Genomic DNA, 19,658 nt, shown 5'->3' on the forward strand with positions numbered 1-19,658 from the left:
CAGACAGATGTTTCTCTTCTCCACTTGCCACTGACAATCCTGTAGACTTCAGGCATCTTCTCTGTTGTGGGTGGGAGTTTTTACATGAATGAGCCTTACACAGAGCTGCTTCTGGCAGAAATTTTATTATAACCACTTCAGCATCTCTCTCTGCAACTGGTCACTCATGAAAATAACAGTGGCTTTGTTATACAGACCGCATCTTTAACACAGAATTTAGTTTTGAGGGAGTTTAGCTAGGCCTAAGAGATGGAATCGTCCTGCCCGGAGAGCACTAAGGACTCTTCTTAGTGAATTACAATATTCCACCCTTACCCTTGCTGCCTGGTGACATCATGGATCAGATGCTGGGTTTTCTGACCTGGACATCAATCTCAAGTTCCATTTTGGACAAGGAGAAGAGAGGGCATGGTGGAGAGGGAGGTTGAAGACTATAGAAATGGCCTCAACATAATTAATAACTAGTTTTTTTACTGAAGTATAGTTGATTCACAATGTTGTGTTAATTTGTGCTATACAGCAAAGTGATTCAGTTATACATATATATACATTTTTTTTTATATTCTTTTCCATTATGATTTATCACAAGATATTGAATATAGTTCCCTATGTTATACAGTAGGACCTTGTTGTTGATCCATCCTATATATAATGGTTTGCATCTGCTAATCCCAAACTCCCACTCCATCCCTCCCCCACACCCCTTCACCCTTGGCAACCACAGGTCTGTTCTCTATGTCTGTGAGTCTGTTTCGTAGATAAGTTCATTTGTGTCATACTTTAGATTCCACATGTAAGTGATATCTTATGGTATTTGTCTTTCTCTTTCTGACTAACTTCACTTAGTATGATCATCTCTAGTTGCATTCATGTTGCTGCAAATGGCATTATTTCACTCTTTTTTATGGCTGAATAGTATTCCACTGTATATATGTACCACATCTTCTTTATCCATTCATCTGTGGATGGACATTTAGGTTGTTTCCAAGTCTTGGCTATTGTGAATAGTGCTGCTATGAACATAGGGGTGCATGTATCTTTTTAGAATAGAGTTTGTCTGGATATATGTCCAGGAGTGGGACTGCTAGGTCATATGGTAATCAATTTTTAGTTTTGTGAGGAACCTCCATACTGTTTTCCATACTGGCTGCACCAATTTACATTCCCACCAACAGTGCAGGTGGGTTCCCTTTTCTCCACATCCTCTCCATTATTTCAATAACTAGTTTTTAAAGCTGATGAATTTCTTCTCTAACTCTGCTTATTGGCAGGTGTGTAACATACTGCTTCCCCCCCCCTCTGGCTCTGTCTCTCTCAGGGCTAATCACAATTCCTATGAAATGTGTTCATTTTAAATCCACCCATTTGCCTATCTTCTCTTCCAGGTAGCTATAGATTTCACGGCCTCGAATGGGGACCCCAGGAACAGCTGTTCCCTGCACTACATCCACCCCTACCAGCCCAATGAGTACCTGAAGGCCTTGGTGGCTGTGGGGGAGATTTGCCAAGACTATGACAGGTATGAGACTCCCCATCTCTGTGGGTTCCTGTGGCCCTTGCCTGACCCTGGGCCAAATGGAAATGAAGTTATGCTGAGGCTCATGAGGGGACAGAATAAAGCTTTGTCCCAAATGTGTTATCCTGTCCACACCTAGAGAAACTGAGTTCATGCCAAGCTCACATTGACCCCAAAACAATCCTTTCTTAGCTTTCTTCTCTTACTTGGCTGGCAGGACCACTGGATGGCGATTTTGGTTTCCCTTTTGTGGTTTCAGTATGTGCCTTGCTACTCAAAGTCTGGTGCATGGGCCAGCAGCATAACGTCACCTAGGAACTTCATCAAGTCCCACTTGAGAATCTGAATCAGCATCTGCATTGTAACAAGATTCCCAGATGATTCGTGTGCACTTTGGAGTTTGAGAAGCACTGGTTTATTGGGCACTATTCTATCTGATCCTCACATTAAACATTCTGTCATGGGTGTTGTTTAACAGAAGAGGAAAACTGTGCAGGGAGGTGAAGTGATCTGTGCTCTGCTCCACACCCAGGGGCAGGATTGAAACCCAGATCCAGCTCATTCCACAGCGTAAGCTCGTAATAGTGGGGTTTCATGGACCTCAAAAGCTGTTGGTAACTTTAACAGAAGGTGTGTGTGTGCCCACGACAGTGTGTGTATGTGTTTGTAAGTCTGTATAGAAAACACAATTTTGAGATCAGATCAGTATTACATTTATTTTTACTTGATAATAAATATTGACCTTGCACACCAAGAGAATTCCCTGTAAGAAGTGATTTACATAAATTACATTGAGCTGAATTTATTCTCCCTTTCCAGTGTTTCCAGATTGAGGTGAAGTTGTTCACATGTTTGATCAAGAAGGCTCTTTGAAGTAAAACCAGTTTAAATATAAATATGGGTAAATCTCAGTTGACAGCCTGGTGTGATTGTAATATAGGACTAGTTAGTAATGAGCAGCAACTAATTGACCTATTAAACCAGGAAAATAAAGAAAGTGACTCTGTCCTCCGGTTTCAGGGAGATTTCATGGAATAGCCTGATTTCTGTTCTTTCTAGTCTCATAATTGTTTATAAACCATGGTAACCTGATACCCAGGCACCACAGGGAGTGACACAACCTAGTGACCAGAAAGTGCAGAGAAAACAAAAGGACAGGTAATAGGAAAGCTTCCAGCAGTGGACTTCCCACTGGCGAGTCTCTGGATTCATATTGTTCATCACCAATAACTCAGATGGGTGTGAGGCCAGTTGGGGATGCATGAACAGGTACAGTCAAATCAGACAGCTCTAAATACAAGGCCCCTGCTAACACTTCGTCTTTTCCACGTTTGTAACAGAGGGCAATAATAACATTTTTAATTACCTTGTTGAAATGATACTTGTACTTAACCTTGAAATATTATCTGTGAAGGCAACTTGAATCTCAGCTCTGATTTCTTTAGGCCCCAATTCGGGGAGGTTCTTAGAGAGGCTCGTGTCATATGGAGATTTCTACCAAGGAGGGAAAAGATGGACATATTGCATCCTCACTGTCAGAAACTTCTCCAAACATCCCCAAAACAACAACACAGTAATTCTCTCCTTTCTCTCTCTCTCACTCTCACATACACACACACACACACACACACATTCACACACAAGTGTGTCCATATGAGAGAAGAAGGAAGAGAGGGAACATCTTCTGGATTCTTAATAACTTTTAAATGTTGAAATTCTCATAAAAGAGATAAAGTAGGTAAAAGCACTTAATACAACACAATAGCTGCTTAGTAATAAAGGTGACTCTGACTGACTCTGCAAGGCACAAGGCAGTGTAATAATAAATTCCAAAGAGGAGATTTGGTGGGCTGGCCAGAAATTAAGATGCTGACACCCAGAGCTCTTGCTGCGGTTCTGCAGCAGATTTACTGGACAAACTGCAGAACTTCTGTTTCCTGATTACCTTGCATGAAAGATGCAGATACAACAGTCAGAGGGACCTGCACATCTTTTAGAGCTGTTATCCCTTTATAACATGAGCCAGACAAAGCCTGGGGAGGATTTTGTATTCCCTCAAAAATACAGATTCATTCTAAAAGTAAGAGATGACACTTTTGGGGTTACATGAAGAATCATCGCAAATGATTCTTTTAAAACTTTAAAAATAGAATACCAAAGTTGTCGGCCCCAACTAGCCAAGGAAATCAGGTTTCTTCAGCTCAGTGGAGCTTTTTTATTTTTCATATAAAGAAGGCACCTCAGCATTGAAATGGGCACACTAATCGCTTCTTGAAAACTGACAAGTTTCCACCGCTTCTCCTCTGTGTGGGTGGAAAGACAATAGACAGGAAGTCAGGACATTTCAAGTCGGGGTTTGAGAATTAATTTATTCTTGCATCAAAGTCAGTGAGGTTGTTGCTCAAAAAGAAACACTTCAATAAAAACTGACAGAAGGCGCCGTTCCCCCTCCTGCAGAGACACGGAGGTTTTTAATCCTCAGGAGGCTTGGAAATTCCTCCCAGCCTCTGACAGCCAAGGGTTTTCTTCCTGCCTTGTACAGTCACTGTTCACGGGTCATGATGAGCTGATCCGTGAAGATGAACAGCTTGAGAGACGCTTGAAGCTCGGAGTTCTCAGGATGGCCTTGAGGGGAGGCCAGACTCAAGTCCTGAGCCCGGAAGGCAGCCCTGCCAGCCCATTTTCTCTGCACCTCTGAGAGAGAGACCCCTGCCCTCTCCCCTCCAGCTCCCCAAGAACATGCGCTCACAAACGAACTCATCTGTTCCCGGTTAGTTGTAGCCCTTCCCCAGCTCCTATGAACAACCTGGTCTCTTTAGGCTGCTCAAGGCCAAGATGGTATCCATTCCTTGGGCTCAGCAGAGATGTGAGTCTCTGACCACCTGCCATGTCCCTCATAGAAAGGCTTGTCTAGCTGCTACCAAGAGAATATAAATACGGTACATTGCTTGCAAATACAGACTGACGTTTGATAGGCTTGGCCACCCCAGAATAAGGCAGGGGTACTGGAAACCACTGAGGCAGGCGTCTCCTCTGAGGTGTGCTCAGAGCAGTGCGGAGGCAAGGTTAGAACTGACACAGGCATGTTCCAGTGCAGAGGGTTGGGTTAGAAGTCGGAAGGCAGGGTCACATCACAGTGCTACCTTTTCCACGCTGCCGACACCAATCCATTGTTCTCAACCTTGGCTCCACATTGGAACCACTCACGAAGCCTTAAAACAAGCTGGTACCTGGGCCCTACCCCCAGACACACTGATTTAATTAGTCTGGTGCACATCCTGAGGATCAGGATTTTTAATTTCAATGGGCATCCAGGGTTGAGACCCAGAGTTAAATTGGGAGAGATAGGTGAGATGGAGTGGCTGAGGACCTACTGGGTGCCAGGCCCCTCACACAGTGCTGTAAAGACACAGAGAGATTAATAGGCACGGCTTCCCCTCAAGTGGGTCACAGTCTCATGGGAGAGAAAGGCACATAAATGAATCACAGCCCTACATGGCCTATGTAAGGATGGGGACGCATGAGGAAGAAAGGATTAACTCTATCCTTTGTGGGAAGAGAGATTGACAGTCGAGGAAGGCCTCCTGGGGGTGGTGAGTTCTGCTAATTCTGTTCTTTGTTGTTAATAGCACATTATTCTGAATCATTAGACCAGACCAACCTCCTATGAAGGGCAGAGTCAGCAGGGTCCTGGTGACAGTGGGGCCTGGGTTCAGATCCCAGCTCGGCTCCCTTTATTCTCCTGAGGTTATACTGGGCCTTGGTTTCCTTGACTGCAAATGAAAGATTTATCTAACTTCCCCTGCAGAGTGGTTGTAAGGATTAGATACAAAAGTTTTGCCTTTTGTACATACTTGATAAGTGATAGAGGCTAGTTTCTTTAATACTCTTACACAAAAGGGAAAAGGACTATAGTCAGACTTAAAAGTCATTTTGGACCAATGACCTTTAAAATTTTTTGGCTCACATACTCCTAAAAAGAGTGTTAAAACATAGAGCCCTCATACACTTTTGCATTGAAATCTAACATTTTCCATCAAGAGTTTAAATAGTGACAAAGAATGAAAATTCTAGTGTAATGTAAATATGGACATTTAAAAATAAAACTCTTACCTAACTCTTGCAAATGGATCCAGCAGAATCTAAATGCCATAGCTATTTGATACCCACCATCGTCCATTTAAAAAATGCACGAACAATTTCATCAGTATGAGCTGAGAATTTTGTTTCTTCTTTTTCAAGAACTCATATTTACATTCCCTTCCCCCATAGAACTTCATTCCAATGTATCTTTAAAATTTTGGTTTGAAATTCCTTTATTGATCACTGTATCATACATGTCTTTAACTAAAACATGAATATAAATTTTTAAGTTTCCAATCTCTAAAATTTACTGTAATGAAAAGATTCAAAGTATTTAAAAAATATCTTCTGGTTTAGTTTTTATTATAATCCTTATTAGTGTGTAACTGATCATAAATATTTGTGAAATTTCAACACCTGATTATTGCCTATAAAAAATAGAAATGAAAAAATCTTAATGAAACAGATAGTAGGTTATTTTCCCAATTAGTTTACATATCTGTGGATGACTGCTACCTATGACCAGAATGGGAAAATCTAGCATCAATTCTAATCCATCAGTTTTTTGTTTTTATCAATGTAAATACTAAGAAAGCTTGTTTTTATAAGTCCATGGTAATCGAAAGAGTTTGCCTACGAGTATTATGTAATTCTTTCAATTCTAAATTTTATATCAAAAAATTGCATATCTATCATCAAAAGGTATTTTTAATGATCTACCACCTGACATCAGCACTTCCTACAATTTTTTTAAAGCAAAAATGAGCAACTACCTGACTTACAAAAGCATTTGTTTGCTAGTGAGTCATTCACATCAGGAAGTGTCTCTTTATTTTCTGCTGTGGAGCTTTTACAATCGGGAGCAACGCACCATGGTGGCTGAGATTCCTAGTGGGTGAGCGGAGGTTAATTGGGAGAGGGGAGGTGTGAATGAGGAGCAGGTATTTCCATCAGAGATGTTCCCAGAAGATGAATTTCAGTAAAGAATACATGGGGAGGTAGAGGAACTGAATACTGATTTCCTTAAAAACAAAGAAGCCATGCTCTCATATCCCTCAAAGGGCTTTGCATTTCCATGTACCCTAGCTTTAAGACCACTGCTTTAGAGAACAGACTTTATTAAATGTCTAGTTGTTATGAAATGCTATTTTGCTCTGAGTTCATCTCCATTTCCTTACGGACGCAGTCATTTGTCTTTTCTTTTATTAATCTCTTGCTTTAGCCCACTTTTCCTTACCAGGGAGGGTAAAAATGCATCTTCCATCTGCAGATCATCGATCAAGTTCTTTCCCTAAGAAGTTCAAGACAGCAAGCTCATTGCCACTGAAGACCCTGGGCTCTTAGATAGTATTTTATACTATTTTATTCCAATAGTAAGAAATACTGCCTTCAGCAATGTGGTGATCTGCCCTGAATTTTCCAGGTTGGAAGTTTCTACCAATCAAGTCCTCAATAATTGCTAAATGACCCCTTTTCTCAGTGCTGGTGGATCCTATCTTAAGTTCCCTGATGTGCTGGCATGCTGATGCTTGCTTGTGTGCACAGCTTGCCTTCCCTAGCCTCTTGCATAATAAGACTCCTCTCTGCCTAGTTTTATTTCTAATCAGGGAAAATGAATGCTTAAATCTATTGTGCTTAGGCTTGAATTTTTTTCTTTAGTATGTTTATTAGAGTCTTTGTGACTTCAGAGAACTGACGCCCTCCTGACTCATTAATTATTCCCCTTGTAGGTGAGGCATTTTCCCTACCTCCCTACTCTTGAAACTCGGTTATATAACAGTGCATCATGCTCAGCAAACTTAAATCCACAAGGGTGGCTTGAAGGGTTAAAAGGAATATCATTATGTCTGGAACACTGGTTTTGTGATTAGAAATGGGTGGAATATTAAATCTCACCCCTCCTAAACTTATCAAAGAAATTAAAAAGTGTGGAGCCTTCTTGGTTTCTCTATTTTGACTTCTGAGCCATCCAAGTTGGAAGAAGCAGGACCAATCCCCCACCCAGAACAGTTTTCTTCCAGACTTAACTAGAAAGTACCTCTAAAATCTCCCTTGCTGATTCCTCCCCACATCTGCTCACCCTTGTCTTGGCTAAGAAGGAATTTCTGAGACAAAGTATTTCAATATTTCCAAGGACCAGAAGTATTTTTTTCTCAGAGCTGTGGCTAATCCTTTATAAGATTTTATGATTTTCTATTTATCATCATTAATACCTTTTCTAATACCTGCTAGATGCAATGCCCCACGAAACCCATATCTACACAACAGAAAGGGAAAGAGGGAACTGGTGATTTTCTGGCAAATTTAGACGTTGATTTCAGAGAATTCTGGTTTCCCTGTACCTCCCAACCCCTGCCCCAAATTTGGTCAAATGGGCTATATTTTGGTGAAGTTCTATCAAAGCCGTCAGTGGCTACTGATGACCTCTAAATCAGTTAGATAGTGATGGGTGACGGGTCTGACTTTGATCCTTTGACTTCTCAGCCTGGGGCTCCCCTTTTGCATCCAGAGACATTCTGGGACAGTGAGCCCTTATCTGAATTTCCTTTTCTCCTTGGCTGGCTATGCAAGAACTACGAATGGAGGAACTGTTCCAAGAACAAATCTCAGTTGTGTTTTTAATGGGAGAGAAAGTAAAAGGTAGATAGCCTGAGGGGGGCATGCCTTCTTCCAAGAGCAATACTCCAGAGCCCCACTGCAACAATCCCCTGACAGCACAAATTTTGCTTAAGAAGAGTCTTATTTGTGATCTGGCCAGGAGGCCCAGTTATGGGAAGTGCAAGAGGAAATCACATCTAATGCTGTACATAATCAGTAAGTTATGATGGTATAATAGAAAAGGCATGGGCTTTGGAATCACACAGTGCTCGCTGGTAAACACCTTAGGTCACTTTCTTAGCCTTTCTGAGACTCAGTTTATTCATCAGTAAAACAAGAATAATAAGTAGGTGGACCTTCAAACATTGTGTGAAAATTAACTAAGTATGTACATGGCCTAGCATCATATCTGGCATATTGTAGCGCCAATCAATGTTTATTCTTCTCCTGCCCATCGTCTCACCTATAGTATAGGAAAGCAGTAAAGTGATGAACTTTGGGGATTATTTCTTGATTTTAGTTGCTCACACTATTGTTATCCCGTTACCACAGGTAATCAAGAAGCATGAGTCAGTATTTGGCATAGTGACCTATTCTAGCAAGGTAATGCAAGTTCGTGTTCTTCTTCCTCATTAGATGGACAAATGTAGCAACTTCTTTTTTTAATTTCAGTGACAAAATGTTCCCAGCCTTTGGGTTCGGTGCCAGGATACCCCCAGAGTACACGGTGAGTGAGTGTTTTGCTATAAACAAAGGATGAGTTGGGTTTCCCTCACAGGATTCTCACTCTTTCGACCTTTGATATAATTATGTAAGGGCCCAAAGAGGCAGAAGTGGTCTTCAGAACCAGTGAGATTAGCTCCTCGGAGCCTCTGTTTTGATGACAGCCAATCTCCTGGTATTCTGGATTGGCCTTCTCCGAGTCATTTCCAAATGAAGTGTTCCATTGTTTCGCTTCTTATAGACATAGTCAGAGACTGTGGAAACACTCGGAAGTTGATCTCCAGTGTCTCAGAACCCATGTACTCAGATCTCCCCTGGAGAAAGACCCTATTGACCATGTTGACAGTGAAAGTCCGTGACAGTGAGGTCTACAGACTCCCTCATCCCAACTCCCTAAGCACCAGTCTTTTGTGGGAGACACAGAAAAATCCTGAAGAAAGCGCTGCTCGGGCTCAGAGAATCTGGAGCTGAAAGGCTCATATAAAGACACTGGAATCCTATTTGGTCTCGATGCCGATTTCTCACAAAGAAGGCAGAGACTGTATGTGGAGAGATTTGTGCTGCAGTGGAACTGAGGCATTCTCCCATGGTATACCAGATGGCCCTGTGGGACACTCTCCACAGGGGACTCAGCCTCCCAGGTGGGAGAGCCTTGTAGAGGAGCAGGGCTTCTGCTGCAGCCTCAGGAAGCCTCTGAGGTCCCAGGGAAGTGCAAGCAATACCACCCAGTCATCAATTTCTCTTTTACTGACCTTGTCTGAGCTGCACAGCAGGAGGCAGATGCCAACTTTTGCTTGCACCCCAGAGCCGTCAGACCAAGGGCCTTCAGTGAAAGAGGGAGTTCACCTCCCTTTTCCTGCTGGAGTGAGAGGTGATGGAGTAGCCTGTCTCCCTGACCTGTCCTCCTCCTTGTTTGCTTTGCAGCCCACACTGGCCTTCCTGCTGACCATGCTACAGAATTCTAGAAGCATTTGATGGAAATGAGTACATGGTGGGGGAAGAATATAGAACAAGAGCTGTCGACTGGTGGCCTGTAGACATTAGTCAGGCCATATTCTATTTGACACACAGTTTTTTTTTAAGAATTAGACAATTTCATATAAAATGTCAGATTTCTGGCTTCTCTGGAAAAACTGAAAGGCCTGATAAGACTAAAATTAAAAGATTACACATAAAAGTATTAGCCAGAGCTCAGGAGATGCAGTCCCCTTCAGATGGGGTGTCAGTTCCAGAATGTGGGCAGGTGGGTGCCCACCTTCCTCACAGAGGTGCTGAGCCTCGAGCCTGGAATGCACCTGGACAACCACCAGTCCAGCTGCCCTGAGATACTTGAGTGTCCTCCTCACATCCCCCCAGACAGCCTTCCGGTCTCAGCTTGGCCCAGCGGGGCTGAGGACAAAGGTGTGCAGCATCCCTGGCTCCAGGCCTTCCTGTCCTCATCCCTGACATCTGCCTGGTTGCCCTTCTGAAGCAACTTCTTCTTGCTGTTTGCTAAAGTCCTGATCCCCTGGCTCCACTCTGACTGGCAGCTAACTTATTCCTGCTGCCCTAACAGGCACCCCTTATGTATCCTCTCTCTGCTCCCCCAAAGCCATTCAGATACACTTTTCCATGCCTCATCTCCCCTCTGCCCCAGACAGGCCCTGATGGTCTCAGCAGCTCAGGTGCCCCCCAGAGTGTTTACAAAGTTACCATGACTTACTTCTTGAGGATAAAATCTCAGTTTGCATTGAAACTGAGCCACAAGCACCTCCGCCTTAGTTTGTGCTCTCCTGGGACCTTGCGACAGGGATTTGGAGGCAAGTAGTTTATTTGAGAGGTGGAGGAAACCTCAGTAGAGAGTGGGGAAATGGGGAGAAGTCAACATAGGGTTTACTAAAAAGCCATTACCAGCATGGACAGCCACAGCTGAATCCCGGGAGACAATGCAGAGCACACACAGACCCCAAGGGGTAAGAGAGCTGGGATTTTGACACACCACCTCCCATCAGCCCATGATGAAGAGCTACTCCTTGGGGACATTACTCCCAGGGGATATTAATTCCCCACCATTTTTAGCCTGTCACTTGGGCAGGCAAAGCAGGCTCTGGAAGCCCAAGAAAAACTTAAGGTAAATAAAGCAGGCAGGTTGGTTGGCAGTCAGCCGAGTTGCCTGGAAAAGCCAAGGGCAAAGGAGTGTGAGCAAGGCACCAATAGCATCAGCTCTGACCCCCACTGAGAAAAGAGGGGTCTTTTAACACAATGACCTATTTTCTAGGCCCCAGAGAGTCAGTCCTGTGGGAAATAGCCTTTGAAATGGAAGTCTCAGTAAAATTCCAGCTGACCCAGTAAAAATGTCTAGATGCCAGGACACCCCTCTAATTTTATCAGGTTTTAGAAAGAAAAAAAGTAAACCACGTATTATTTGACCTTGTACATATGTCCTGCCAGGTAGAGGAATTTGTTTTGGAATTATTACTTTATTACTTTTTCAAAAGCAAGAGTCTATTTTTACCTGTATGTATGTGAAAATCCTCCTGCCTGGCAGCTCTGTATATTATTTTAGAATGAGTCTTAAATGTCAACAGCTTTGCTGGAGCCTTTGTAACCATGACCATGTCAAGCAGACAGCTTAGGTTATTGAGTTATCATTTTTTAATCACTGGGTCCAAATAGAACTCAACCAAATCTAAGCCTCTGGTCTGTGACCACTTCTATTCGGAAGCTATTTGGAGTTACATTTTTATGAAATATTTTCTTGGATTTTTTTTTCGTATGCCTTATTCTCCCCCTCCTGCCAGCATTTATCTGATTCTAGAAAATCTCCCTGTCACCTCAACTCCACAGGGAGCTTAGAATCCACCCTCCATTTCAGAGTGATTGTGTAAAGGCTTAAAATGGTTCCCGCTGCTTGACACATAATGAATGTAATGAGCATCTGTTGGCAAACTCTAAGCCCCAGTGCCTCCTTACTGGATTAATGTTGTCATTCTCCTTTCTTCCTTTTGTAAATTTTAATTGGTGTCCAGGTATCTCACGACTTCGCAATCAACTTTAATGAAGACAACCCAGAATGTGCAGGTAAATCACAACGTGAAAGGAAGTCAGTGTTTCACAGCCCTTCCCTTCGTACTTTTCCCATTTTAGTTTCTCTCTCCTGATGCAGTATGTCAGTGATGATTGTCCATAGAGGAGAAGTAGGCTCGCTGGACCCAAATAAACACGTACTCTGAAGGCCACAACAGAGCAGAGACGTAAGAGCTGGAAAAGACAGAATGCAGAAGAGGTCTTGAGCTTACAGCAAGAATATTGATTCCAATTCTGGATTCCTCTGGCCAAAGGAAAAAAAAAAAAAAATTTGAGGGAAGGGTCACCTAATGGGCAGTGATGAGGTACCCCTCTTTCTGCTTTCCAAGTTGTCATCACGTATTTATTTTGCACAACTTCCTCTCTGTGAAGTAATAAGGAAAGGGGGAAGCGTGGAGATCATGTGACACTTTCAGCATGTTGACAAAGGATATGCCCTCAACAACTTCAAACAAGTCACTTCATGGTTTTGTGCCAGAAAGAGCCTTCTCAAAGGCTTTGGTCTGTATTATGTTATTTCCAGCTAGAAATTCCCTAAGACATTCCACAAAATAATGATGATGACTATGATGATAAATTGTATCCTAGAATCATTTTCCCTGATTTCTAAATAATAAATAGAGCCAAGTACACCTGTTGCTATGAAAATGGTAAGACATTTTTGCAGTGGGCTGGTGGAAATGTCTGTGTCTCTCCTCCTTCCTGTAGAGGAGGAAGGGGCTGAACAGGGTTAATTCAGATCCTGTGGGGGATGTAGAGCATCCTGCAGTTTCTTTCCCAAATTTGGCACTAACTGTCCAAGAACATGCCATCAATATCCCTGGGTCTGCACGCAACAACCTTTGAGACCAGATCTCCATTCTGCCCTTATTCCCTTTCACCATCCCTCACGCCAAGTTTATTACAGTTTAGGCTTCCCTCATCTCAAACCATCCCCACTCTTCAACTGTAAGAATGGTTTTCCATCAAAGCAGAATGAAGGATATATCCAGTGTTAACCCATTTCACATCTTAGAATTCACCTGCCTGGTATTTTTGGAAGAGAACTCAGACTTGCTTATCTTAGGCAAAACCTCAAAAACCAAAGCAGATAAAGAGCTTCTGTTCAGCATCACTTAACTTCAAAACCAGGCTACGTAATGATTTGGCACCTGTCTTTAGAATGGCAGACTTGGGGGCAGGACAAAGAGAATGCATCATTTTCAGTCATTTTCATACACATTTTGTTACATGCATGTGTATAAAGGCAGAACAGAACACAACTTGCTCATCCAAGATGCCCAAAATCTGGTTGGCAGGATGTGGAGGGAAAACAATAACAGGAGGGGCTTTGTGGGTCCCTCTGGCTTAAAACAGGACCAGTGTGCTGTTTCAGGGTAGAAAGGGGTGCAGGAGGATGAGATGAAACAGGGGAAGAGAGAGGTAACACAGGCACAGACACAGAGAGGACCATTTGAACAAAAATAATTGGTAATGGGACTGTCTCTGTGAGATCACGGTTAGAACATTCAATGTGCAGCCAAGACTTACTCTGGGAGGAGCTACACTAGCAGGGCTGCCTCTTCCAGCAGAGCCCACCCGTCATGATCTCTTGGATGGAAAGCCCCCCTTAAATGAGGAGTGCCCATGGTGATGGACATCACTCACCTCTACTACAGTCCCCGGCAGACGACTGTGATCATCATTTTGCTCATTCATCACACATTTGGGGAGCAGCTACCATGTGCCCGACCTGCCTCGAGCTCATGAGAAAGAAATTCACAATTCCTACTCACAAGGACTTTAACATCTGGAGAGACAGTTGTGGGTACATATCAGTCACATAGGTGGCCTGGGGTGGTTATACTAGAGTCAACAGGACGGTGTGAAAATGAGAGGGATGTTAAAGCTGTGAGCATGGCCCTTAGAGCCAGACACACCTGCGTGTGAATCCTGAGTCTGCAGCAAACCTCTCTGAGCCTCAGTTTCTTACCTGTAAAATGGGTACAATGTTGGCTTCATTACAATAGGAGGATCTAATGAAATCTATTGTGTAAGGTGAGACATAAAGGAGACGTTGGTGGAAATGATCGCTTTTGACTCGAACCTTTAAAGAGAATGATTTCAGACCAAAATGATTTCTCTCTGAGTTTTAAGTTGTAGGGTTGCAAAATATTCCCAATATGAATCCCTTATTTTTGAAAGTGTAGAAAAAGATTTGGGAATACATAGGTTTGTAACTGAATTTTTTAATGGGTCTAGAATATTCTCTTTGTCATAAAAAGCTTGTTTGTATTCTGTAGCAAAAACAATCATTCATTAATAAATTCTTCCCAAGTCAACTTAAAAAAAAATAAGTAAAATGAATAAAGGAAATGATTTTAGTGGGAGTGGAGGCAGAAATACCAGCCCAGATGTGGTATTTTCTTTTTTATCTTAAGAACATAAATGTGCTATTGGTAAGGACTATTTGGGGGAAGTTAATGCTTCATTTGTGTGTGTGTGTTTGATTATAAATATATCTAGGGGGACTATTTAGCTATTGATCTTTGCCAATTCCACCTCAGGGATTCAAGGAGTTGTGGAAGCCTACCAGAGCTGCCTTCCCAAACTCCAGCTCTATGGCCCCACCAACATCGCTCCCATCATCCAGAAGGTCGCCAAGTCAGCATCAGAGGAGACCAACACTAAGGAGGCATCGGTAAGGAGAGGGGTGGTCTGCCTGCTAATGGGCATTTACCCATCCTCACCTGGATACTGGCCATAGCACCCATCCCAATCTGACAATAAATTTGCATTTCTACCTGTGTGAGTTTGAAGAAGTGACTTAACCTTCCCCCTGTCCTCAGTCTCCTCACCTGAAAAATGGGGATAATCATGCCTATCTCTGCTGGATTGACATGAGGTTTAGAGATGACACAACTCAAATGTCTGCAATGTTACCTGAACACAGAAGGCCTTCAACAGGGAAAGCCACTATATTCACTGGAGTGTAGGTCATCCTCATAATACTCATACTCATCTTCAGTTCCTAGGAAGGAAAAAAAACAACTGTCCCAAACTAAGCTTGCTTTCCAGTGTACCCAGACTACAGATGGAAGTGAAGTAAAACAATGGGTTATTCTTCCGACTGGTAGTCAAGTGAAGTAACACACATCACAGTGAAGGTTTATTTCAGGTCCTATTAGTGGTTTTCTTAAGAAAAATGCAAACCAAGTTTACAAGGCCAAATAGAGTTTGTTTTTTTCCCCTAATATATTAGACTTAAATATATTTCTGTAATAGCTTTTCTGTGCATCATTTTTCAATACCGTCATTATGTCCTATGTCCTTTTTTAGCTTTATGACCTTTTCTCAGATTTAGCAGAATATTGCCAATGTCTGAAATTTCCTCTGTGATTTTATCCTGGCTTCCAAGACACTGAATTTGCATGAAGAACATGATATGCTGCTCCCTCACCTTCTTATGTGAGCTCATCTGACCCCCTTGCCCTGTGCCTGTGTTCTCAGCTTCCCTCGTGTTAGGATGGGCTGGACCACACTTCCGTCTCATGGCGACCTCTGCTCTGAGCACTGCAGCACACAACTCCCAACTATTAGGGACACTGACCTCATACTTATATTCCCTTTCTCTCCTCATCACCTATTTTTCCCTTTCTACTGAAGACTCATTCCTATTAGCAAATAAAGCATGTTACAATATCTCTTGTTTAGGTTCAAATCTCTCTGTCAACACCACTTTACCCATTAGGTACTGTCCCTTATTTTACTCTTTTTTACAGCAAAATTCATTGAAAGAACTGCCCATATTCACTGCCTCCATCTCTCCTCCCATTGGCCCTTCCACCTGTACCACCCAAACTTTGCTCCCCAACACCCCTGTGAAGACCACATTTGTCAAAGTCAATAGCATCTCCATCTTGCCAAACCCACAGAGGCCTTGAAGCAAATCCGAATCCTCTCAGATGCAAGATTTAGGCGTAGGGTTGGACAAGATCAGTATTTCATTTTATTTTTAACCTTTTTTAATCACCAGGACTTCAAATTCAAATACTTCAAATAATACCTTGCTCAGAAACCAAACACATAAAATAGATTTTAAGAAAACAGACTATTTTTGCTAAATCTGGGCTGAAGGATGGGGTACAAACTTATCTATTCTCCCTGACTCCCTTTATCCCCAAGAGCATCCAAGGCATCCCTAGGGCTCCCCGGAGCCCAGTTTGAATCATCTCAGCCTCCCTGGGGTACCAGGACTCACAGGAGTAAAGAGAATCTGACATAGGTCTGAGTTCTGGACTAATACAAACCAGCATGAGGTTTTGGCTATTACTCACTCCTCCAGGGACAGATGGGTCTGCTCTGAAAGGACAGGTCAGGAAACAGTACTGGAATCATCTAATCCACATCTCCCCAAATAACTCCCTCCTATAGACCAGGAGCACTGATGCTTTCCCCCAGAGGTTTCCATTATCTTTTGAACAGTGTGTGGTCCAGGGCCCCTTGTTATCACTGATTGCTAAGGGTCCTAACCTTGAACCTTGTAGGCAAGTGGTGCCAGGAAGTCTGTGGCTGTAGGATTTTCTCCTCAGTTTTGTGGAACTCTTCTAGAAAGAAAAAAAGTCCTCTCCTTATGTAAGCAGGACCTCAAGTACATTCAAAGACTATAATATTTCACCCGTGAGCACTTTCCTAGCCTGACTTTGGAAGCAACTGTTACTGCGACCTTTATTGGAAATTTCCATCAGGGTTTTGATCCAACAGTCTGCAGCCTATTATCTTTAGTTAGATTAAACCTGGAAGGATCAGGTTCTAGAATCTTGACAGTCTCTTCAGACCAGAGCTTCTTAACCATTTTTGTTCCATGGACACCATTAGCAGCTGGTGAAGCCCATGGACCCCTCCTCAGAAGGGCCTTTAAATGCACAAAATAAAATATATGTTATAAAATAAACCGATTATATTGTAATGCAGTTAGCAAAATATCTTTAAATGTGACATAGAAGCATCATAAATATAGTAATAAAATTAAATTATGAGAATTTGTGGCTGGCCTAATAATTCTGTAATTTCTAAGTAGTGTTGAATGTAAATGACACGTTGAGATATTTGCAAACACTGTAAGATAACAGGAACGTATTCTGTGATTTCTATTAGTGACTCAGTCACAAGTACAGTTAAAACTAATTTTATTTGTTGATTATATTTAGAATTGAAAGAAATAAGTTTTAGTTAGAGGTTAGTGAAAATAAAACTTTAATTTACCCCAGCTGCACAGACTGCCTGAATTCTTTCAACTCAACAGTCTGCAAGCCTAGGTTAAGAACCCTTGCTCTAAATGAAAAGCCAGCCACATTCTGCAACCTGTTTTTCAGTGGCTTGCTAGGTAAGAATGGCTTTTACATTTTTAGATGGATGAAAAAAATCAAAAGGAGAATAATATTTCATGACACACAAAAGTTATATGACATTCAAACTTGTGTCCATCAATAAAGTTTTATCGGAACACAGCCATGCACATTCATATCAAGCACTGTCTATGTCTGTTTTCATTCTAACAGGCAGAGTTATGTCATTGCCACAGACATCATTATGGCCTGCAGAGCCTAAGGTATTTATTATAGCCCCTTTACAGAAAATATTTTGCCAACGCCCGCTCTAGACCACAACAACTCTAAACTTTCTTGATGTGGTCATGTGACTGTCAGGTTGTTTGCTCCTGGGGGTATTGTAGGGGGCAGGTAGGGGACATCCGTGCCCTGGACCATGAAGATCGGATCAGACAGGAGTTAGGGGAGGGTGGGGAGTGGATGATGAGGGCGCAGAAGTGTGATTCACTCACGAGCCCACCTGCTCAGGAATCAGGATGAGTCTCCATCCAGGTGTGGCACCTGCCATGGCCTCCAAGGCACACCCTGGGAGGAGTCATTTCTGGTTTCCTACACTGCTTCCCTCCATCCCCAGATCACCAAGCTGCCTCCTTCTGTGCCTTCTCCTTGCAACTCCCTAGTTCCTCCATCACTTCACCCAACTGAAACCTTCCTCCAAACTCCCAGGCCACCTTCTCTGTGAATGTATAAGACTTAAAAAGCATAGGTATGGATGAAAATTGACAACTCGAATGAATTTGAAAATTGATCAGCTAGAACTAGGGGTGAGTAGTTAGTGGACATGGAACAGAATTAGTCTTTTATATATATATATATTTTTTTTTGTTTGTTTGTTTGTTTATTTATTTTTGGCTGCATTGGGTCTTCGTTGCTGTGCGTGGGCTTTCTCTAGTTGCGGTGAGCGGGGGCTACACTTCATTGAGGTGCGCAGGCTTCTCATTGTCGTGGCTTCTCTTGTTTCAGAGCACAGGCTCTAGGCACATAGGCTTCAGTAGTTGTGGCATGTGGGCTCAGTAGTTGTGGCTTGCGGGCTCTAGAGTTCAGGCTCAGTAGTTGTGGTGCACGGGCTTAGTTGCTCGGCGGCATGTGGGATCTTCCCGGACCAGGGCTCAAACCTGTGTCCCCTGCATTGGCAGGCAAATTCTTAACCACTGCACCACCAGGGAATCTCCAGAATTAGTCTTTATATTAAACTGTATGGAAGGAAAGCATTCAGGACATGTGACTGTCTTCATCATAGTGTGAATTTCTCTTCTCTCTAATTGTATTTTTGACTGAGTTGTTTTGTTTAAAAACATTTTTTCAGATTCACAGAGAAAAATGGGAACTCTTTAGCACTGCCTGCCTATATGCAGCTTTCTAAGTGTGATTCTCAAAACCAGATGTTTTCAACATGTGATTATTCTACCTAGCCTTTCTCCTTTGAAATGTGGCAACTTGGAATGGTTTCATCATCCCACATTTATTCCCTGTAGATGTAGAACATATTGCAAAGATTACATTAGAAATTCTTTGGGGTTTGGCATGAGCAGCATCTTAGTGACCTCCTTCCCTCGCCTCTCACCTGAGAGGCTGTCATGATGCCTCTAACGACTAAGGACAGTGATGTCCTCCACTGGGCCTTCCCTCTCCAGACCCCATAGCCCTTCCCAAGCCCTTCCTGTGCTGATGAGCATGGAGTCTTCTCTCCAATCTCCATCTCAGATGAGTCACCCACCAGCCTGTCCAACCAGGACTTAGAGCAGGAAGAGCCTTCTGCCCACATCCTTGGAGAAGGGCAGCCACCTGCAGGCCACTCACTAGCCCAGGGCACACAGCCTTCAGAGGGAGACACTGTGACCCTTGCCTTTTCCAGCAGAGCTTTAGTGCAGCTCCATCCACTAGAAATACAGTGGGAAGCGTGCAGAGATTTTAAATTCTCCAGTAGCCACATTTTAAAAAGTGAATAGAAGCAGGGAAATTAATTTTAATAATATATTTTATTTAACCCAGTATAACTAAAACATTATCATCTTAAGAGGTATTCCATATAAAAAATTATTAATAAAATATTATACATTCTTTTTTTTGTACTAAGTCTTCAAAATCCAGTGTGTATTTTATACTCACATCATCTCAATTTGGATGCTAAATTACCACAGAAAATACTTGACCCTTATATAGATTTTATAAATTGATAATTGAGAAAGTGGCTTCACATATTTATAGTTGTTCCAAACGTACTTAAAAGATTTCCAATAACTCAATCGGGTATCCACTTTTTTTTTTTTTTTTTTTTTTTTTTTTTTGCGGTACGCGGGCCT

General features: G+C 42.5%; 1 protein-coding gene across 2 annotated transcripts in view; it reads left to right on the forward strand.

The window, feature by feature from the left end:
• Nucleotides 1-19,658, forward strand: part of CPNE4 (copine 4) — a 613,382-nt gene that overhangs the window by 587,894 nt on the left and 5,830 nt on the right. The window contains exons 11-15 of one of the 2 annotated variants that reach the window (XM_055089937.1): nt 1,386-1,519; nt 8,870-8,924; nt 11,929-11,980; nt 14,533-14,666; nt 17,527-17,576. In XM_055089937.1, coding sequence (XP_054945912.1) covers nt 1,386-1,519; nt 8,870-8,924; nt 11,929-11,980; nt 14,533-14,666; nt 17,527-17,576 — 425 coding nt within the window. The remainder of the gene's footprint in view (nt 1-1,385; nt 1,520-8,869; nt 8,925-11,928; nt 11,981-14,532; nt 14,667-17,526; nt 17,577-19,658) is intronic. The other variant, XM_024115179.3, reaches the window with a different exon arrangement.

Source organism: Physeter macrocephalus, chromosome 1 (assembly GCF_002837175.3).
Source record: "Physeter macrocephalus isolate SW-GA chromosome 1, ASM283717v5, whole genome shotgun sequence".
NCBI classification, from domain to species: Eukaryota; Metazoa; Chordata; class Mammalia; order Artiodactyla; family Physeteridae; genus Physeter; species Physeter macrocephalus.